General features: G+C 43.3%; 2 protein-coding genes across 4 annotated transcripts in view; both read right to left on the minus strand.

Moving 5' to 3' along the window:
• Positions 1-6,214, minus strand: part of kcnip4a (potassium voltage-gated channel interacting protein 4a) — a 102,397-nt gene extending 96,183 nt beyond the window's left edge. The window contains exon 1 of one of the 2 annotated variants that reach the window (XM_063900398.1): positions 6,075-6,214. In XM_063900398.1, the coding sequence (XP_063756468.1) occupies positions 6,075-6,135 (61 nt within the window). In that variant the 5' untranslated portion in view covers positions 6,136-6,214. The remainder of the gene's footprint in view (positions 1-6,074) is intronic. The other variant, XM_063900394.1, reaches the window with a different exon arrangement.
• A 1,256-nt stretch (positions 6,215-7,470) lies between these two features.
• Positions 7,471-23,050, minus strand: part of adgra3 (adhesion G protein-coupled receptor A3) — a 29,852-nt gene continuing 14,272 nt past the window's right edge. Inside the window, exons 1-17 of one of the 2 annotated variants that reach the window (XM_063901181.1) lie at positions 20,965-21,420; positions 20,584-20,655; positions 20,393-20,464; positions 19,734-19,894; positions 18,925-19,138; positions 18,669-18,833; positions 17,926-18,127; positions 17,587-17,736; positions 16,903-17,061; positions 16,532-16,699; positions 16,239-16,446; positions 15,938-16,146; positions 15,659-15,783; positions 15,390-15,513; positions 14,748-14,893; positions 14,081-14,176; positions 7,471-13,204 (exon numbers count right to left, since the gene is read on the minus strand). In XM_063901181.1, the coding sequence (XP_063757251.1) occupies positions 11,758-13,204; positions 14,081-14,176; positions 14,748-14,893; positions 15,390-15,513; positions 15,659-15,783; positions 15,938-16,146; positions 16,239-16,446; positions 16,532-16,699; positions 16,903-17,061; positions 17,587-17,736; positions 17,926-18,127; positions 18,669-18,833; positions 18,925-19,138; positions 19,734-19,894; positions 20,393-20,464; positions 20,584-20,655; positions 20,965-21,101 (3,855 nt within the window). In that variant the 5' untranslated portion in view covers positions 21,102-21,420 and the 3' untranslated portion in view covers positions 7,471-11,757. Of the gene's footprint in view, positions 13,205-14,080; positions 14,177-14,747; positions 14,894-15,389; positions 15,514-15,658; positions 15,784-15,937; positions 16,147-16,238; positions 16,447-16,531; positions 16,700-16,902; positions 17,062-17,586; positions 17,737-17,925; positions 18,128-18,668; positions 18,834-18,924; positions 19,139-19,733; positions 19,895-20,392; positions 20,465-20,583; positions 20,656-20,964; positions 21,421-23,050 lie in introns of those variants that run through there. The other variant, XM_063901180.1, reaches the window with a different exon arrangement.

The following is a 23,050-nucleotide window of genomic DNA, read 5'->3' on the forward strand; positions in this document are numbered from 1 at the left end:
TCTATTTCGTTCCAAATGGGACCATCATTTACAAATTGAACATCATGTTGTATCAAAGAACACTTGAAACTAGCGACTGAGTCCAGGCTTATCCTTGACTCCGCCCCCTGATAAGAGAGAATCCAGGTGTAAGACATTTCTGCATTGGCTGCAAAGGGACTCAGTTTAATGAAAACCCCTCAGCCACAGCCACCTAACAAACTTGCTGATACAACTACATGTCAATCACAGCGCAAGTTCATTATCATGCTTTAATTACGCACCAGTATTCATTATTGCACTAATAAGTGTTCAGCACTTTTTAAATGGGTAACGACAACGCTCATGGGAGAAGGCAACTCTGCATAATGAAATGAATAAAGCAGACACTATCAGTTCACATTCCCCTGCTCCGTCTCACGCTGGTTAAATGGACTGTGGCATTATCACGGTCGATGCAGTTTTAGAGCAGTCTGAGGTGTTCAGCCCACAGCACGTACTTCTAAGAGAAAGTTGTATAGAAACATATCTTGACTAACAAACAAGTCAAGCCTGACACACACACACACCTCCAGAGACACAGACCTTTCACACTCCGTGCCCTCTGTGAGTGTGTGTCATTTTCTGAGTCAATGTGTTGGAATGCCTCCATAAATTATTCAGCCTCAGCACCTGCTATCTGCAGATAACACGGCTCTTTATCGGTCCGCGTGTAGAGACAGGATTCAGGCACCCCAAGTGAGAGGATGCCTGTCATAGTGGCACTGAAGCATACTGCGGAATACAGCCAGCTTTCTGTAAGGTCACTTTCACCTCATCAACAAGGGGCCTTCTTTTGCCACTGCATAACTAATGTGGGCTGAAGATCAGGACAGTTACCTGCCATCAGAACCTGTTTAAGAACAGAGGTCTGGAAAAAAAACGTCTTTACTGACAGAAATACTTTATACACTTTTATATTTTCTCCAAAATCCTCTCTAAATATTCAATTATGAATAAGAAATCATGATCAATTGTGTCATCCAACCCTGCTCCATTTGTTTGTACAGGTACATTATGCACAATAATGTCACTTTCTTACATGTCTGGCCACATAAGACTATAAAGAGCAATGTCTGACCTGATCTAGACACATGAGATTAAATATAAGCCTTAATAAAAGAGGGTAAAAAAGGCACTCTGGAATGAAAATTGAGACAAAACAAGCAAATAAATAACACAACAAACAGAACAGGGGGCACGGGTGCACTGTATGCAGGCTTAGAACTGATAAACTGGATAAAACGTGTGGAAGGGACATTGTTGACACCCTCATTGTCTCCGTATAACCACTTGGTGTCAGCATTGCACATCACATGGATGCAGCTGCTACAGGAGAAACTTTATTTTCATGGTTGACTATGAGATGACATACCATTCCAAAAACTGATCATTACTTAAGCCTCTGCAGATAATCCTATTCACGATCATTGCTGCTGTTATATTTTAAAATCTACTCCAGTTAACGGAGTAGAATAAGAGTCACATTTAGCTCTTGTCCACATGCTAAATGTGTTAAATCTCCCTTCGGAAACACAGATATGTTTAGCATTGTGTAGTCTATATATAGTGTTAGCAGTACCCTGCTGGGCATGGACTTTTGGAGGGACTTAAGAGGCTTTCTGAGGGCCCTCCTTTGGGACGGGAGGACAGACTGACGGCCTGCTTCCACATAGGGCCTGTGTGATGTTCAGCTCTGACACCATTTCATCGAGAACTCCGTGGAAAGAGTCACCCTGACAGACATTCGACTCATTCTTTAATGGTGGAGCCATCTCTTTTTTTGCTCAGGTTTTATGAGGCACAGTGGAGTTTAATGTCGGGAGGGGGCAATGTGACGAAGTTGGAACTTATTTCAAAAGAAGTTGATAACTTTTTCAATCAGGTATAAGTTTAAGCTCAGGAGTATCTCGAAGCAAAATAGAGAAAGATGAAATAACAGCAGAACTCAATTACAAGTGTCAAGCTGCAAATTGGACACTTTTCAGAGATGCGTTAAGATCTGAAAAGCCTTTTCTCTAACTTGCTTCCAGTGTGGTTCATTTTTTGCTTTCACAAATGTAGGACACTTCAGGTCAGTCAGTTCACTGTTTAACTACAAAGATCTTCTGACTAGAAATGTAACCCACATACACTTCTTCACTGCCAGAATGACAACAAAGAACACCATCAAATATCCATGCGACTCGAGATGAAACAAATCAAACGTATTAGGAAGATATGAGGAACTTCAACACATTACTCCTCTGACGTGGGCTGAGGAGAGTCCTCGATCGTTTGCTTGACTTGTTTGCTTTACTTTGTGTAGTAATTTATAGAAATATGATTTTCTATCCAATTTCAGGACAGCATAATGTTTATATTATTTTTTCTGGGCACCAGGGAAAGTGGTGTCTCTTTCATTTGACCTTGGCACAAACAAACAAAGAGGCGTGAGCATGCTGAGCGAAGCATTGCAACCCAGTTGGCATCAGAGGTCTGGAGTGAATGTGCAGCATAAACAAGCCTGCGGCTGGAAAAATCAAAAGGAAGACTTGCCACTTCTTTCAAATATAAACAGTGTGTTTGCTTATAGTTATAGCCACAGCAATGATAACTTCCCTACTTCATCCCATCAGTTTATCCATCCCTGTATTCTCCACCTCCTCCTCTGTCCCCTGTAGGAAACTATTTTTCTTTCCACTGGTGCTTCCTTCATTCTACTTTGGCTCGAGTCCCAAAACAGATGGTCCATGGCCCCCCCTGCAGTTGAAAAATAAACAGAATCTGCTGGAGGGTGCCCAGAAGACGAGCAGGGAAGTTAGTGGTGCAATTAATCCGGGAATTGACCAAGCACTTTTTTTATCGACAGGTAGAGAGGAAGCACAGGTCTACTCGACAAACACTCCTCTCTGGGATCCATCTCGATGCTAAGAAATACAATTAAATTCACAGCAAGGCGTGTGTCTTTGAAACCATCTGACGAGCTAATTTTGGCAGTATAAAAAACCAAACTGCAAAAGTTTTATCTATTTATAGATGGAAGTGGATACGAAAATAGGAAAACAGATCTGAAAAATCTTGATTGACAAAATCAAACAATTACCTGTATCATCTTTGCAGTGGAAATAAGCAGCACCACCCGAACATGCTGTCAAATAAAACAAAAACAGTCTTTTATAAAGCCATCATTTGCAGTAACGGCAGTGCAAAACAATGTGGTCAAGAAGTCTATGCCTGCCATTTTTGCTTTAACTAATCATTACGAAGTAATATAAACAATGTCAAATAAACCACGTTTAAACTTTAACTATAAACCTCGCTTTCACTTTGCAATTCTGTCAGCCACTAAAAAAGATTTCCCTTTCACAATAAAAGCCCTAAACATACAACCTGTATCACCGAGTACCTTTCTCTTAAAGGCAACTCAACAAAGTAGCTTACAGTATCTAGAGGAACAAGCATGTAAAGGATCCTATTAAATATCTTGGTGTTACTCTGACATTATTAGGTACAGCATCATTTATTTGAATAAAAAGTCAAATGGCACATCTGGTGCTGAAACAAAGACAAAAGAACCTTCAGATCTATGATCCGAGCTGCACACTGTCAAAACGTTCCACTGAGAACCTGACACACTGTTCTGCTGTCTGACAGATTTGGAGCAGTTTTGTTAAATATATATCATTGCCTCAATGTGATCTCCAGACTTCCTGCTGACAGATGTTGAGACACACACACACACACACACTGCATGTGGTCACCTCTCCATGACATAAAGGCTCAAAACGAACATCTGAGAGTGGATGAAATACATAGTGCCTTCATTTTGACCGCAAGAAGTGTGCATGTTATACAAAAAAAAAGTCCCACACATAACTCACTGTACTTCCACGTAAGACGAGTTTCAGCGGGGCAAAATCACATCACCCCACAAAACATCCAGAAAAACACGATGCAGTTACCATCAATTTTGCATCCGTCCTAAAATCCTAACTCAGTTGTCCTAAATGTTTTTCTCAGTGGGTGTATTTCTATAGTGAGAGACTTTATAGTTCCCAAATGGCGTAGTACCATTGCAAATATACAAAGTGTTTACTGTATTACTTTTGGAGGACATTATGTATCTAGCTTGCTAAATAAAGCCTTAGTAATTAAATGCAAATCAGGATAAATGAAGCATGAATTTAAGAGCTATGTACTCTTTCACTGTTTATATTTTATTTCTTGATGTTGTTTTGCACTGTTCCGAGGCCATACAATATGATACATAATGTACCATGGTAATTCACACTGACACAAATGAGAAGAGGACATTCATCACTTTGTTTTTGTTGTTCAAGTACACAGCTCAATCATTTGTGTACAGTCGGAGCTAGCCGTGGTGCTGAAAGAAGCTCAGCCGGAACAATGAAGCTCAGGGACACTAAAAGGAGAGAAATGTCTGGGGGGGCCGCAGGCGCGCAACAACACGAGATTCAATAGTGATCCGAGAGAGCTCTCCAAGGCAGTGATGCAAGGAATCACAATGCCGAGAAGCAGCTCTGGGTAGGATCGACTCACGGCTGGGTGGCTGTGGCCTTTTTGTGGCCGCTCGTTACGTTTTAAGATTCCTCTGGGAGGGATCATGATGTGGGAGCCCACTGGGAACAAAGTGGTGGGGGTTTTAGAGTGTGAGGAACGAGAAAAGAATGAACAGTTATGAGTTCAGTGAAGAGTGCCAATTACATCAAGCAAGATAATCCTTGAGCCGCTTGATGCTGGAGGCAAACTAATGAAACATCTAACCTTTCAGGACTGAAAAAAATAAAGAAACCAGTTACATCATTTTCACAATAACCTACTTTTAGGTAAGCCAAGAGTAAGAGTTCACACTGTAATAATGCAGTGTCCCGTCACTAAGAAATCATGAATAACTACACCACAACTTGACTTACTGAATACGATCTTCTTTGAGCTCATATCTGTGATCTGGATTATTCTGAAACATTTGTCTGCATGTTATCAAAAGCAGGTTCAAGTTTAATAACTCATTAGCAGTTATTGGAGCAGCTACACACATTAGTGTTTCCCATTCGGCATTCGATGGGAAACAGGAAATCTAAATTCCATAGCTCAAATCCTGAAGGTATGACTCATATCCTTAACAAATGATAATTAGGAGCCAATTAGGTGTGCAAACAAATATTAACCTCAGCCACATTAGGAGCAGTAAACAGTGAGGAGCCTGAGGGGAAACCTATAGACATAACTCAGTGATCATTATCCTGAGCCCGGCCAACAACTGTGCAAGATGCCCATGTGCCCATTAAATTAAATTACCACATGTGGGATCCAAACGTTCCTGCATGATCAGATGCAGATAGGCATAACAACAACTATACATGGATTACATAACCACACAAACTCTTGAGAAATGGTGGTGCCCTGCAGAAAAAATTACTCAGCAGAAACAGAAATGAAGAAAAGTCGCTGCTGCCTTGACACAGTGACAAAAGACACCCAAACAGGACCATCAACCATCCTGTTATATTTTCAAGAGAAGGCAAAAGTCGAGACATGTCTATGAAGTCCATATTAGCATGCAAACTCAACTTTGGAGAAAGAACAACATCAAGCCAAAATCCATTAAAATAAATCGCAATGTAACCTGTCAACTAACTTTTGTCATAATCATCATGACAAAAGCATTACATTGAATGTCTTTTCTAAATTAATTAAATTGCTAGGAATCTCCATCCTCAGTCTTTGTGTGTGTACTATTCACGTAAAGAGGACAGTACGAAATAATGAAGCCACTAGGTCAAGTTCAAGTTAGCTTTGACGCTAACATTTAAGAAGTAGTGTAACCGCTACTTCTATCAAATTATTGTACGATATTGCCGAGCCGAATTGAGGATTGCTCCTAAAATCACTCATCATTGAAGTTACAGTGTACCAGGTACATGTGTAGGACCGTTTAGCAAGGCAACACTTAATTGTGATTTGTATGCAAGGAGTTTAGCCTGACGTTCTCTCCATGCAAGCCGAACAGCAATAAAACAGCAACACATTAACACATGCGACCACTGTCCTACCAGGTGGAGAAGAAGCAGCATCCACCCGGCCAGAGATGGTGTCCACTCTCTTTGTGTCCATAGTGTTTCCTAAGCTGGACTTCCTTCAGTTGGAAGAAGCTGGTTTCAGTGTGTGGAGCACCTGGTGCAGACTGGTTCACGGCTGGCAGCCTACTAGTTGCTGATCATCACTCTAAAGTTTGAGAGAGAGAGAGAGAGAGAGAGAGAGAGAGAGAGAGAGAGAGAGAGAGAGAGAGAGAGAGAGAGAGAGAGAGAGAGCGCGCACTGGTCTGCTGCCCGTGCACGCGGATATAGGAGGGAGCGCGCATATGTGCTGGTGATGGGTCTTTCGAAGTCTGGATATTAAGATCACATTGTCTTCATCACATCTTCATGAATAACTTCCACATTGCTCACCACGTCAAACCTGTGACACAACTTTAATATATATTTGAATATTTGTTGATTTCACTTTTTTCCTGGATCAAAATAGAACGAAAAGAAAAAATGGTATTCTTCGTCGCAATAGGAGAACAAAACAACATACGAAACGACATGTAGCTTGTCGAAAGAATATGAAAAAAAGGTCCTTTTATTCTTTAAAAACTGTTTTTAAAAAAAGAGTATTAGTGAGGAGTGTACAAAAAATGTCGAAAAAGTCCTATTATAGCATGTCCCAAATCTATACATCATAGATGTCATATATTAATATTAAATGTTCCTCTAACTGTCCCAGTATATTGTGCTATAATTACATATTTAGACCAGACTATTAAGTTACATGTTGCAGAGAATGTACCAACACTATTTGGTTTAGCATCACACCAATATCTAACACAGTCACGTGATATATGGTAAATCATACCGGGTAATTAAGCAGGAAGCTGCTCCTGAGCATGCTGTCAGAATGGAACATCTTGTGCCTAATAGGGCAAAGGAGAGTCTGTGGTTGGTTAAGACTTGTGCTATTGCTGTCATATACTATGGACATGTCAGAAAATAACTTCATGTTTTGGTATGTTGAACAAATTAATAGAACAGTATGTTTAAAAGATAAACAAAATATAGATATGGTACCTCAATTAATCGGACAAAAGGACACAAATGTGTACAGTCTGGAAATCTGCATATTCAGATTTTCTCTTTTTCCAGTCAGATCTGCTTGAGACAACTGTCTAAAGATTTTTAACAACACAAAGGACTGTGCAACTCAAGGATACCACAAAGGACAGAGTTTTCTGTCTTTGTAAACAGACATTTAAACACCATAGACAGCTTAAGACAAGTCATCAAACAGAAGGCCACTCACTCTGCTGGTATTATGAGAAATTGCTGACACTTCTCAAAAACACCTTCTTCTTCCCTTAACAGTTTTGATTTGCACGTTAGAACAAGCACTTCAAACCACACTGTAGTGAATATTTTTAGACACATTTATTTATGGAATATACATGAATTACATGCAGCAAGTGAAAAGCAAAGAACAGACCTAGTGCTACATGTTCCAGTTTCCTGAAATCCTGGATTACAGAATAATAATAATAATAATAATAATAATAATAATAATAATAATAATAATAATAATAATAATACTAATAATAGAGAACAGGAGCTTTAAGAACTCAAATGATACATTTGTTGGTGAAGGTGATAAGCATTAACTGCAGTTTGCCTCATGCATTTTCATCAAGCATCTTTTTATTCAAAGTGTTTAATCAGATCTTTAAAAAACGTTTTAGGAATATTAAAGTAAGACAGCAGAACATTAAGAAATGCTCATAATAATTGCTGCTACATTGTGTAACAGTAGTGCAAGTAATGAAGAGCAATAAAGTCAGTGAACAGAGCAACATCTGTAAAGTTTGCTAGCATTAGCATAGCCTATGTAAACTAAGCTATGTAAACTTGATGTCAGGATCAAAATAGATTCAAGATTATGTGTTTAAATGTTTAGCCAGCAACAGCTAGCCTTACTTAGTACAACTGGAACAAAATCTGCTTTGGAGCACGCTAGAACCTTGAAATTAAGAAATTATATTTGGTTGTTTTAAACAACATGATTATTATACGCGGTTATGTGCTAGTTGTTACACTATGCTAGCCGACTCTCATTTTGTGATCATTAAAGATCACCAATAAGTATTTGGAAATGTCTCTGTTCAATATTTGGAACTGTCCTTGGATCCGCATGTTAAGCGTCATTACAATCCCTACAGCACGTCGACAAGACAGATGCATTCCAGGAGACAACCTTTAATGTCTGAGTGTGTGTGAGAGAGAGGGTCACTGTCGTAATCTGTCACCATGAACAATGAGTGATGCGGTTTTTGAGGAGGCTATAAATAACAGAGCACCTGGACAGAAAGATGAGGCCAAAATGAGCTCCTACACTGTCTGGCACAGGTAGATGGATGGCAGTGAGGCCGTTAATGAGAGCACAGGTCCATCAACACAGAAGGCTTGATGTCATCATTAGAGGGCAATGTGTGTATGTGTGTGACACTGGAAAATAATCTGTAAAATAATGCATTAAGAATCTAATTTCCCCTCTTCATTATAGGAAGAATTTAGAGAACTAAGCTAAAAAAGTTAAAAACATTAACACAATTGACCACTTTTCTTTGACTATTTGTTACATGTAATTAAAGTGCAGGTTGTCTGATTTCAATGCAGGAATTAACATTTGAACTTTGGGAAAACTATTCCGAGTCCAAACTGCTCTAATGATATTGAAGCTGCAGCATCCCCCTCCCTGGAGATCTCCAAGTGAGCATCTATTTGTGTCCTGCTCTCTGATAGTGCCCAAAGTTTAATCATGATATATTTTGGTTTGCACACAAGCTCTCTGCGCTGTACTTAATGAGGAAGCTGCTTATATATTGGAATTTTGTCACTTCCATTCATCTTAATGCAAAGTTAGGACCTTAATGTAATATCTTCATCCCACACAGTATGAGAACTACTGCGCCACAATATTGAGAAGAGTCCATTTTGAAGTGGAAAATGGAATTTGCAGTGTGATTTGACAGGATGAGATGTGGAGTTTTATTCTAAATTGTTGACTGGCAGATTATTTAAAATGGCACTAAACAGCCAACTTCTTCTGACACTTTTATCCGTTGAATAAATAGAAAGGTCACTTCCTGAAAAAACAACTAAATAGTGCAGCATCATCTTCCTCCATCATTAACTTTATTCAATCACCACTATTACCATAAATAACAGACAGGAAAATGTCTACTCCTGTTTGGCATTATCAGCAAAAAACCAAGTTGCCCTCGCCTAATGCAAATCTGAAGACAGTGAATCAGCTATTCTTGAGGAAATTATGGGCAAGTATGAAATGTTTATGATAAAAACAAACTAGCAACTAATAATGGTGTTGCTGTAATGTGAAGCAATCATACATTTGTCTAGAGAAGGTGGGCAGTATGATGTGTGTAATTGTGTGAGTTGAGTGCTGCAAACACTGGCGAAAAGCCCTGACCTTAGCTTAAACACAACTTGCATACTGATGTCCCTTCCTGTGCAAATATCTGCTCAGAGAAAACTTACCAAACTACATACATTCAGCAGTTATCTCAGGAGGCAGCGATCATCACAAACCCTGTGAGCTAACTATTGCTTTAATCTTTACAACAGGCCTTGGAGGTTTTTGGGTAGGTGATCACACTGCAGGTAGAAAGTATTTGTGGCTCCCCTGGACAGCCACAGCCAGCTAATTACAATCAGATGGCTTCACTCTCGGAAAAGTATCAATCTTCATTGCAGAGGCAGGTTTCCACAGCAGAGGCAGATGCTGCTGCAGGGGGACGAGCAGCGGCTGGAGAATGTAAACAGACATCAGCTGTCTCCCGCTGGTCGTCCTCCTGGTGAGGCACGCAGCTCAGATACGCTCCACAGCCCACACTAAGTGGAAACTGGCTGGAAAAGAGGCGTCATGGCTGTTTCTGAAAATAGACTGTTTACAATGAGGATCCTCTGATGTGCTATTTCTGGCGTCTGACCCTAAGACTTCTGAATGAGACGAAGAAAACATCTAAATGACTCCATTTGTTTTATCTTAATTTATTATGGATTTCCGCCCAAGGTGTCCCCGTGATCTTAAAGCAGAGATGCTATCAGTGCATTTGCTTTAATGAGCTTTTTCCTCACACAGCACAAACATCCTCCCATTGTCATTCCCTGCCTCGCTGACAGCCTGAGATGAACTCTATGACCAATGGCAGTGTTAAAGAACCTTGGCAATTATTTGAAGATCACTCTTTCATGCCTGGAGGAAATCTGTGAGGGTGCGACTAATCATGGCATAACTGCTCTCTACATAATTCAGAAGTCTTATTATAATGTGTCACATCCAAGTTGGCTGGGCAATATATCTCTGCCTGGGTGTGTTTTATTAATATGCCATTAATGAAAAATTGGATCCATTGGAGCTGTGCTTCCTCTGCCATGGGAGTGATCAGCAGGCGTTCATCGCTGATGAGTTCTTAAATGTGGAAAATTGAGGGAACATTTTACAGCACAACCTTTAACATTTCAAGAGAGTGCCATGCTGTGAGAAGACATGAATATCACGTTGAATAGGGAGCGATCGTCTTATTGAATATTAATATTAAAGCATTGGAGAGGGTTTTCACTCTAACAGTGTGACATGGACTTTCTGACAATAATTGCACACTTCCATAAAAGCTGTTGACGGCTCAGATTTATCCTATATCAGACCCCTAATGTTGGTAAACACAATAGTTTGTACTTAAGTTAATGATCTGAATACCATTTTCACCACTACATGGATGGTTTAGCGAACAGAACCACAAATAAATGCAAAACAGCTGCAAAACGACCACAGAGGCACGAAGGGAGACAAAAAACGACCATTAAGTCTGTGTCTTGCAGCTATATAGCAGAGGTGAGAGTTGTTTGTCCCATAATCCCCCTTGCTCTACCCTTAAAGGGAACAGATTCACTGTCAGACAACCACTATGTCATACATTTAAAATGTTCTATCATTTCAATACTGAGCATAAAGTATCTGTTGTATGCTCTCTGCCCGGGACTGTGGAGGAAGGAGGAGGTGAAGGGGAACGAGCCACACTCCTCTCATTATTCTGTCTTCTCCTGGCGGCTGCTTTGCGAGTCAGCTGTCAATCACAGCCCAGGTATCAAGTCAGTGGGAGTTCAGGACGTGCTGCACTCATGGAATCTGCCAGCAGTCAGGAGATGCTCCTATAAGCCTGAAGCCAGCTGCAATTAAAGAAGGCCCGCTGAGGAGGGGGACCTGAGGCCACCTGAAGGTCAGCGAGAAACCCAATTACCAGCTTGTCATATTCTGTCAGCACGAGTAATTCTTGGAAAGAAAACAGCTCGGGCTCACCTTTGCCCCGGCTGGAAAGAGAGGGGATCAGAGGAACAACTTTCAAATTAGGTGTACAACACTTTTGTTTTATTATTGTTGGGAAACTATTAACTGGAAAATAAATCCCCGGGGGTAACGGTATGCAGTTTCAATTACACAACTCTTAAAATGGCACAAAAGGTTTGGATTAAAGTTATAAAAATAGACCATTTACAAAAAAACCATATCTACAGAGATAGTTCAGTGGCAGTAATGATTTGATAAAATAACTGTACAATCGAAAAACAAAAGCATTTCACAGTTTAAAGGCGTGTCACGGTGCAGTCTTTGGGACGGAAACTGTCGCTACACAGTAGTTTCATGTTTCCACAGCCCGGTCTTTATACTGGCTGCACTCTCCGTGGTTATTAAAGGCACAAGCTGTCCGTTTTCTTTGAGGGTGCCGCCGTTCTGAGTGACCAGGTTCAGCCCGTAAGATTTGGGCTGTGTCTCTAGTTCTGTGTCGGGCTGCGGGGCCGGGTCAGAGTCTTTACTGCAGACGGACCCGGCCGCAGTATCAGCATCGACCTGCTCCTTCTCCACAGTCACCACCGTCCCGTTCCCCAGCTTGCTGCCACCTCCCTTGTCTGCCTGGCGGGGGCGGCGTGGAAGGCTGGCGCTGTCGCTGCTGTCGTGTTGCAGCTGGCTCTGGTGGCGCTCCCTGTATGCCATGTAGGCCGCACGGCGACTGTTGCGCGCCGCTACGTCGTAATGGTGGTGCCGTCTGTGGGAGGCGCTCTGCACGCTGCCCTCCACGCTGGTGGGGACATCGTAGGCGTACTCTCGCAGCACTGTCAGCCGGCTGGCCCTGTGCGCCCGCGCTCTGTTTTTGTGATGCCTGCTCACGTGCCCGTTGGGGAGCGCTGCTGGATTGTTGATGTTGTTCATCGGGCGGAACTGCACCTCCACCGGAGCCACGTGCATCTTTATTTCATTGTCTATAGAATGTTCCGTCAGGCTGTTGTCTAAAACAGCTGCACCGTTAGCAGTCACCGGTGCAGAGGCGGGCTTACACTGCGCCGCCTCTGCGTGCAGATTGGTCAGCTTGCTGCCGTGGGCGGAGTTACGCACGCTGTGGGCGCTTTTATTTGTGTAAGAAGAGTCTGCGCTGCTGTGGCCGCACCTCGTCGACTCCCCGTCTGCTTTGCTCGCTGACCCCGCTGTGGACGTCATTGCCACGCCCGGCTGAGGCAGGAGCACGTCCTCCTGTGCAGAGTAGGCCCGTCTCCCCGAGCAACAAGCCTGGGACCAGTAGCGCCTCATATCCTGTCTGTTGACACAGTGATGGGCCACCATGAAGGCCCCGAGCGCCAGCGCGGCCACCCCGTACAGGCAGGTGAAGGCTAAGTCGAAGGGGTGGTCCTGCGACACGGACATGGCCCCGAACACCCAGAGGGCGCCGTACAGCCCCAAGGCCCCCGCCGCACCCATCAGCTGAGCGGCGAAGGTGTGCTCGTTCTCCAGTGCCGACAGCGGCACCGAGTGTGGAGCGGACCCGACGGAGGAGGATGCCTCAGGCGGCAGCTGCAGGGTGAGGGGGTGGCAGTGGCTGCTGGTAGCGTCGGCCCCCGCCTCGCTGTGGACTAGAGCCAGGTGCTGCTGCTCATCCGTCAGCTCCTTGAACTCGTAGCGGCGCTCCGGGTGGCGGCGCAGCTGCAGCAGGATGCTGAGGAAGTACATGCAGTCCACGAAGATGATGAATCCCACAGGGCCGTAAAAAGCGCCGATACTGGGCTCCCAGGCCATCCAGCAGCTAGAGAGGAGACATCGGACATTACATTTACAGGGAGAGGACAGGTGTGGCTTTAGATACTCTTTAAGAGTTTTCTATGGAACTGTGTGGAAGTGTGTAGTATGGGCCAAGGAACCTCGACCTATTCAATGTCTGGAATTGATATTAATCCGGTGTTGGCTCAACAATTTTTCACTTCTCTTAACAAAAATAGGGCCATTTTTGTGCTGCAGTAGGAAACCTTAAAGTCAGAACAACAACTGAGAAACCGACATATCAACAACAAGTCGGAAAAATGACATCCCAGCTCGCCCCACAGGCCTTGGGGGAAGTATTCTCTATTTTAAGTTATATAGCTCCTCCTAAAAGTAAACTTGCCAACAGTGCTCACTAAAACAATACCACATCTCCTCATCTTAATCTTCCACCATCATTATTTACTTCACAAACTCTCTGAAAAAACTTTTGCGTCGTGTTTTTACAGCCACTGTCCCATAACATTTAATAACCCAGGCTGGATTTGTCTTGCTTGAAAGAAATTAATTAAACTCCAAAGACTTCAGACAGATACGGCTGCAGATTTCTCCATTAGTCATCCTCCATGACTAAACATGTAAACAGCTGCGTGTGTAGGAGCGCTGTAAACCGGCAGCAGTTGTTTACGCTTGGATGCACATTACCATTAATAGGCCTCCATAATCAGAACTTCAGGGAATAAACCTTCATACCCTTATGAAAATATCCATTATTTACCAAAGCAACGCAGCCTGGCCGGTCGATAGCTAAAGCCTCATCCTCCTGAGGAGAGTAAAACATCTCCTGGGCCTGGAGGCTTCATTTTAAACGACACAGGAGCAAAACATGAAGGATATTTAATTGCTTACAGGGACTACTTACTATGGGGCATTGGTCCGGCTGCCGTAGTTCTTGATGTTTGCTGCTGCAGTGATCCCACAGACAATGATGGGTATCCCTCCGCCGATTAAGTAGAACCTTTCAGAGAGAGCAGAGATCGACAGCATTACTGACACCGTGTGGCAGATCCACCAGCAAACAGGAGCACTTCAGAGCAAGAGAAAAGATACGCATTTCTCCTAATCATTATATTTTAGTAATAAAAAAGTGGTTTAAAAAGTCTGCTTTTAAGATTAGAAAAGAGAAGATAAGCCTTTTGAATCCCTGTAGGGAAATGCGGGTGGGGTAGCAGCAATAGCAGTAAGAGTGACTCACAGGTTAGGAGTTAAACTAATTAGAATAACAGATATAAATAACTATGATTATGTGGTTAATCATCGTCATTTAACTCTGGTTTGTTGACTTCTTCTCTTACGTAGATACAAAAAGAAGCTAGGACTAGGAGAGAGTTGTAGCAAGACTAAATCTCTTCCCCCTAGAAGTGTTCGATATAACTTTTGCCGTGCTAGTTAAGCATAAAAGTTTCTGCAGTTTCCAAAATCTTGTCAATTAAATGTAGTTTATTAATGCTGACATTTGGAGTAATCTTATCCAACTAAAAATAAAACCTAGTTGTGAACTTTGTCCACCTCTCTCTAAAGTGTCGTACCTCAGCATGGGCCGCGGTGGGGGCGGGGGTTCGTCCAGCTCCTCGTAGCGCTTGGCCTTCCGCGTCACCTGTTTGTAAATGTTGCGTGCGGTCACCCCCACCCACAGAGCGGTGGCCAGAGTGGAGTAGTGCAGCAAGATCCCAACCTAGAGAAGAGTGCATGAATATAAACATAACATTTAATGGAGGAGGATACATGAGATGAATCAATGTCAGAATGCAGCTGGTGTTGAATTTCCCCAATAAAAATAATAAAGATGGAAGGCGGTGCATCAGTGTTTTAAACGGCACGATGATCCTTGAGCTACTTCCTATTGAGCGTGTCATTATCAGCCAGAGCTGAACAATCTATTTGGGAGATATCTGTATGCCAGAGGGGATTGCATAAATAAACAAAACCTTCTCTGCAAAGATCTTTCATCCAGGTATTTGGTGCAATGAAACCGGAATGAGTAATGTCTTTCGCACCATAAGGGATCCCCCCCGGACATGGGAACTATCTCCTGTACCTTTCTTTGCATCTTTCACTGAGTTTCCTCAACTTTTTATGAGCCAAGTGAACTTAGCCAAAGGCTACAGCTCCAAACATTGTCAAAACAGCAAAAGCACTTGTTCTTTTTTGTGTTAGACGAGTATACTCACAGCCTGGCACACGCTTGCATAACGCGTCTGATTTATTCCCCCGACAAAGACCCCGTAGGTGAGGCAGATGTGGAAGCAGAGGTTAACCAGCATGTGCCAAAACTTGCGGCTCACACGGACAGACCTGGGGGTCACAAAAACAAATCACAGTTAGCATTTCTTTATTATGGATGTTACACCTCTCTCACTTTATTTCAGAAGCCAAATCCTGAAGGGTTTCAATATCAAGAACAATCAATGAATGACCCACAAAAACGATGCTGTCTCACCTGTGATGGTAGATGTAGCTGATAGCTATGGTGAGCAGGCAGATCAGGAGGATGATCGTAGTGGCATAGGTGACAGGGTGCAAGGGCCGGATGCTGGGAGAGAAGTACTCCACACTGCTGAGGTCCTACATGACAGAGGAAGGGAAACATCCTCAGGTTTGAGTAATATTGGTACACGTCAATACAGGCTGTATTATAATGCTTAAAAGACCACAACAAACTGTCCAATGCTGATAACTGGATAAACATTGCTGTCCTTGTTATATAAGACCAACCCACCATCAGCAGGCCGTAGTTGCCCAGAGTGCTGCAGGATATGGTGGTGAAGTTGTCGTGATGGTCGAGGATGCGGCAGCCGTCGCTCTGCCATCCTCCCTGCCCCCCCACTAGGCTGAAGTTCCAGCAGGCGGACACGGCGTCTGAGCCGCGGGCAAACCGCCGCAGGGTGATGTTGACGGGAGACCTCAGGACACGCAGGGTCATGCCGTCTGATGGAAAACACCGGCAGAGTAATCAGAACTGATGCAGAAATCACTGCTTTCAGGTTGTGTTTTACTTTGGTTTTTACATTTTGACTCACCGATCTTGGTCATGATGACGGGGGTGGCCACACTCCTCCTCTTCCCCCCATCAGCCAGCTGGGAGGAGTTGATGGTGGAGGGGAAGAACTTTCCGTTGCGGAAGGCCAGGAGTTGGAGCTTGTAGATCGTGTCCTCTGGCTGCCCGGGGAGCGCAGCCGGGGTGAAGAGGGCCTGAGGAAGCTGCAGGGACGCCTCCACTATGGTGCTCTACAAGGACAGAAAACATGAAACAGTTAGATTCTTACTTGTGTATTATGTTAAGCATTTAAGGATTTCATTTTGTCGAGCTGACCTTGTGCAGGATGCTGGAGAAAGAGCTGGTGGTGTTGCATTTGAAGGTGAGCTGGCGGTCCCCTCCCGGTGAGCGATCCTGGCTCGGCCTCTGGAACAACATGCAGGTCATACCGTTCCAGTCGGCGGCCCTGACAGCGTGAGCCTCCAGCGCGATGTTGGGGGAGGTCTGGAAGGACAACAGGAACAACAACATTTTACAGTGCAGCATGACATAGAGATCCTACTTAAATTGCACAACGCAGGAAAATACAAATAAAACATAGGGACATGCAAAACTATCACCAAGCAAAGAAAAAAGGGACACTGCAGCTCTTTCAGTCCAAGGATCTCGCTCCTATATAAATCTAAAGGCAGATTTTTGGGACTCACCAGGGAGAAGGCCTGTGCCGTGGCCAGGCGGTAGACGGCGATCTTCTGCAGGCAGGCGATGATGCGAGAGCACGCCGCGGCTTCACGCTGAGCCATCCACAGCACGCGCTCATCTGCCAGCATCAGGTTAGAGGCCATGCTGATCATCACCTCACCCAGCTGAGGCAGAGAAACATTTTCACATGAGGGAATGACTTCAAATGTCATTTATGAGTCATAACAAATCCAAATTAGTATCATCATCATTTGAAATGCACTTTATGGCTCCTATGCTTAACAAGACATGCTTTGTAATGTTTTATCTTTACATGTTTCCTTCAGTAGGAACTCTTATAAAAGAGTGGAAACATTTTGAACATGTTCAGCATCTTGTTTGTATCAAACAGCCATAAACACTTGAAGGGGGTTACTTGACTTGTAGCTAGGTGACGATTAGAAACACATTTTGAGCAAAGAGGTGCCAAACTACACTTTCAATCAGCTTTTTGATGTTCCTTGTTTCTTTAGAGCTGCTCGGAGCACCTTCACTTTGAAAACTTTTCCTACAGCTGGTGACAACACATCCATTCTCATTCAACAACAAACAGCTGCTGAGCGTTAATCGATTTATCTCCGAACAAGGACAAGCATCATAATCTAAGGTGAACATAAGCTCGTAAAAAAAAACTTAAGAGCAGCACTTACATCTTTAAACTTCTCGACAAACTTGCCAAACTTCTCGATCATGTCAGCCACGAAGATGATGTCCATCTTGTCGGAGAAGTTGGCGGCATCGATGGTGTAGACGAGCAGGCGGCGAGCCCGGGCAACAACGTTACTCTCATTCAGAGCCATCTGGGAGCGGGACACAGAGAGAGAGTTAATAATCTATTACAAAAATAATCTCTTAAGAAGAAATGAGGGGTAAAGTTTAAGATTTGCTATGTATGTGATTTTCCCTGTTTTAAATTGAGTTTTTATTAGACCAGGTAAACACAGAGATAGTAATCTGTTAGGGATTTTTAACACTTTTCCTCCTCAGACCTGGTTGATGACAAACAGAAATCTGGTGACGTCTTTCTGGAACTGGCAGCGTGAGTAGTCCTCCTCCGTCCACAGACCTTTGCGGTCGCAGTATCGCCATGCTCGCTGCTCCTCGCCGGAGCCTCCTGAGTACGTTCCGGCGCTCGATGGCAGTCTGTTGCAGGGCAGGTACGCTCTGATCCCCGCCAGAGTGCGAGGCCATCTGCAAGGAGCAGACAAATATATCTTTCCATCAACCTGTGCATGCAGTGTCCCAATGTTCTACTTACTTTCTGTCAAAACATCAACAGAGTCATGTTCTCGTTGTGGCTCAAGCCCTGAAGTAAGGTCTATGTTTTACCACAAGGGGGCACTAAACAGCTATCTATAAAAGTTTAACTGCATATTTACCATTAACACTATTTGTTAAAAACAGCTTAGATTGCATTTTAAACTGACACAGACACACAGAGTAATGTTTGCTTGTTGAAAGCAACATAGTTCTCATTACAGATACACTGATTTATGATTTTTAAAAAGGTCTAACTATCAGCATACTAAAACATTTTGTTACTTTTTAGCAAGAACATGTTTATTAAGTTGTATGTTCAGAACAAACACATTCACTTTTCTATTACCCTGACCAGATAAAACTCAGAATCAATGCCTAACTTAATCGGTTCATTTAGGACAAATAGATTTTAGTCGATCCTAGCACCCTTAAGTATAAGTCAATAGCTCTGTCAATGTCGGGGGAAACTCACTTGAACTCTCCCTTATTGTTGGAGATGCGTTCAGGGGCGCAGTACTCTGCAGAACTCTCCAGCACCACGATATGGACAGTCCTGGTGGTGTTTCCTCTGCTTGTCCTGACCCGGCACTCCCAGTTCCCAGTGAACCCCGGCTGGATGTTGGAGATAGTCAAAGCACTGAGGGAGAACAATAAAGGAAAACCATTTTAGATAACTATAGGTATCCCATTTCCTCACATAACGGCAGAGACTGCAGACGCTACCGTACCTTGCGATGAGAGAGCAGTTCTGCACCATGTGCTTCTCGATGAAAATGCCCTGCGCGGCGTCTGGTTTGACCATGCGGCCGTTCTGGTACCACAGCACCTGCATGTCCTCGGCCACGAAGGAGGCCTGGCACTGGAAGGGCAGGCTATCCCCCTGAAACACCACCTGGCGCTGGGAGGGGGTCAGCTGGAAAGAGGGCAGCTCCAGGGGGGCGTCTGGGAAACCAGGAGAAAAAAAGTTATTCAAGTTCAGTTAGTTTTTATTTTATTTTTGTTAAGCAATGTTTGAGATAGTTCTTCACTCTGTTGAAAGGTCAGTTTACTATAATAACCCTGCTTCAGACACTTTCTTTTTAGTGTCTGAAAACAAAACAATGCCTTGAATTCTGGGTAATTTTTCATTCATGTAAGGCCACGGCTCCTGCTAAACCTGTTTCCTGTATTTCATAGTCCCTCACCGTGATGAGGGCCTCACTGATAAGACATGAGCAAGTACAAACACTGGCCTGGCCCTTCTCTTATCTCCTGTCATTGCACAAGCCCCCACTCCCCAAACACAAGAAGCCTCTCTGACACCACAATAGAGAAATTAAAGAGGCAGAGCCCCGTTTGACACCACGATCTGTGTCACAACTCAACATGACTTATTTCAACATTTCAAAACGTCAGAGTCGCGACAAAAGACACATCAGAGAGTGTCCCTGGAATGACAAATGGCTCAGTATCAGAGTGCTAAAACAGCCGCTATTTTAGGATGACATCTTTCAGCTGGGTCAAATCTTTGTGTGTGTGTTCCGGTGTGTGTCCCTACCACAGGTGAGCAGCTCGGGCTTGATGGAGGTGATGAGCTGGCCCTGCAGGGACTGAGGGAAGGAGCACTTTGTGTTCTTCACCACCATGTTCCTGTCTTTGATCCAGCGCAGCAGCCACGTCAGGTTGCAGTCACACAGCAGGAACGGCGTCTGGAACTCCCTGTGGACGGACGGACGGACAGGATAAGTGTTTGGTAACCACCAAATATCAAGTTAATGGAAACCTGATGGAAAACCTCCACCTTGCTGCCACATTCAATGCCTTTCTTAACTAATTATTTAAGAATTGATTTGATAATGTTATTTTTAGCAGTTATTGATGTTTTGAATGTTAATTCAGTACATAAAACCATAGTTCAAATAAGAAATCAATGGATTGACATCTGTCTGACCGGTTGATCATGATTCTTCTAATAACCATGACTTACAGCATAGAAGAGAACATTTACAAAACGTGTTCGAAATAAATAACTTTAAAGTCTATAATGTTCGTGGAAATAAAGATGTTTTCTGTTGCCAGAAGGAAACAGGTGCAAGAATTATATTTGGAACACAACATGTGTGTTAATTTGACTAGCAAGCAAATGGAAATATGATCAGCTGACATCCAGACGGTTTCACTCAGTGGTTGATTAATCTTTATTCATTTTATACTTACAGTGACTTCAGAGACACCAAGCTGTCAAAAGTCCCCTGAGCCAAAGAGGAAAAGATGTTCCCTGAGAGGTTTCTGCAAGAAAAAATGAAAACAAACACTGATGTTTTGTCCAGGTTGATGACAAAGACAGGATGATAGAAAGGCGTGTTATAGCACACACTCATATATTCATCGAAATACTGCTGACTTACAGTCTGATCAGATTGGTGAGGCCCTTGAAGATGTCCACGTTGAGACAGCCGATGCTGTTGTTGGACAAGTCCCTGTAGGACACAGCAAACAGAGTTTTTGATTAATTTCTTCCACATTTCAGAATCAACACAAGATGACAGGCTAAAATAGTCTGAAACACCATCTATTAGTAAAAGGCTGGGAATGTTTTCCAACAAGATAAGCCATATGAGACGAATGGATAAACAGTACGAGTTAAAGCCTGGCAGGATTTTAGAGAAGAAAAAAAAGTTAAAACAGAGACAGGTTGAGGCGAAGAGCCCAAATATCCAGCTGACAGGTTAACAACGTTCAAGGTGATTTCAGATAACGTGTGCGTGTGGGCCTCGGGGGAAACCTACACATCTGAGGCAGAGGAATAATCTCCTTTGACTAACGTCAGAAACGCCAGAAAAAAAGAGTGTGTTTCTCCTCCTGGATGTGATCCGACATGATGTCTCCGGCAAACATCAGAAGTGTCTGAGACTGCTGACGCCATTCAGCAGGAATCAAAGGCAAGTCCAGGAGCGAACACGTAAAATACTGATCCTGCCGCAATGAATTACACTCAACGTGAAGGATCAGCAGAGAGGAAACATTCACTGCAGGCTCCTGGAAACCATAGCTCTGATAGACCTTAAATGTGGGGAAGTCTGTAAGTCAATGCTAACACAGAAGAGGAAAAGGGCTCTTTGTCTTCCCAGAGAGATAACATCTAAAGATACCAGTCACAGCAACTCAAAGGTTCAGAGTCAGCGCAGCTTCACATAGTCTGCTGTGAGTGATCCAATCATAGAGTGTGAAGAAATAAGAGCCTGGGAGAAGACATTACCTCAGCCCACCAGCTGAACAGTGTCCTGGGGTGCTGGAGGAATGTGATCCCCGCACAAACCTGGAAAATGTCTGTCAGGCATACGCTAACATCCGAGCGTTTCTGTAATTATTGCTGTTGGTGCTTCAGGTACCAGCTGGGGATTTTACTGTGTGAGGTTATTAGTTCCACTTGGAAGAAAAGAAAAAAAAAGCCTTCTTTTACAGGCTTGCCAATTTGCGCGGGCATTGTGTGTCAGGGGAAGGATAAACCAGGGTGGAGGGAAGGGGGGGAGCTGACGGCAGACTTTCATCTCCCTTTATCATCTGGAATCAACTTCTAAAGTTACAACAAGGGACTGAAGACAAGCTGGAGAATACTTTTTCTCTCTTTCACCGTATCAGAGTTGTTTTAACACAAACAAAAGATTCAAACATTTCATTTAAAATGTAACTTTGTGCAGAAGTTAAAATCAGAGTGTTTGGTATGACATTTTTCTGATGTGTTGAACTGATTATCTCTTACTTCTGCTGCCTTTTCTTTGAATAGCACTGCTCTTTGACTAAACACATGAGGGGAATAGCCGCTCCAAATGGAACGTCTTGAATCGAGAAGAAATTTAATTAGGCCACACTGAGGGGGGGCGGGGAGGCAGTCACACAGATGGAGGGAAATCAAACACTGGCTGGAGTCAAAGATAGGGACAGAGAAACGTAGGGAAGCGTGTGCCTAAAGTAAATGTTAGGAATTGGGGTTATAAAATTCAAAAGGCATATAGTTCTGATGTTTTTGATATTGTGGCAATGCCATTTATCAATATTTCATTCTATAAACTACTAAATAAAAATAACAAATCTACTTTTTAGTAAGAAAGCTTTTTTTAGTCCACTAGATGGTGCTAAGTTTGGTTTTTGTTTACGCAATTTGCAGCTAAAAGATTCTATTGGCATATTATGCAGTTTATAAAAAGGTAATACATTGAAATATTCATCAATATATGATATCCCAATGCTTTCAAAATGTTTCAAATGTAATAAGATCCTACAGTAATCCAATCATATCTCGGAGCCTCTCTAGTAAATGTGACTAAAGATGTTGTAACTTCTTTCTGCCAATTAGCTTGACTCCCGTTCTCCAGATCTGGCGAGCAGCACTGTGATGTGTAACCGTGGATGCCAAGCTTGGATGCCGGGCTTCAGTGTTGACATTCCCATGGTACAGCAGCACTACCTCATCCTCTCCTCCATTCGTCTGCTCTTCTCTCCCTCCTTTTCACTCCAGTGATTGACAACCTCCCTTTGAAATTAAGTGAGGCGGGCGAAGGGGCCAATTAAACTTTGTTACCCCGAGGCGAGACCAAACTGGAACAAACATCATCCATGTGAGGCTACAGATCACTCTGCGGTGATGAGGGAAGTCTTTATGAAAACCTTAATATGCAGAAGACATATAGGCAGGCATGAATATGCAGTGAGGAGAATGAGCGGGGGGGGGCTGAGGCCAGGTCTCAGCCAAGGAGGTGACCGCCTTCCTGTCTCGCTCTCGTTGCTCCACAGCAGCAGCCAAGCTCAGTTTGTGTTGGCAGCAGCCGGGGGCTGTCGGGTGATTCCAATTCATGCTGCGCTCTCACTCTCTCT

This window comes from Eleginops maclovinus, chromosome 14, assembly GCF_036324505.1.
Source record: "Eleginops maclovinus isolate JMC-PN-2008 ecotype Puerto Natales chromosome 14, JC_Emac_rtc_rv5, whole genome shotgun sequence".
In the NCBI taxonomy this organism is placed as follows: Eukaryota; Metazoa; Chordata; class Actinopteri; order Perciformes; family Eleginopidae; genus Eleginops; species Eleginops maclovinus.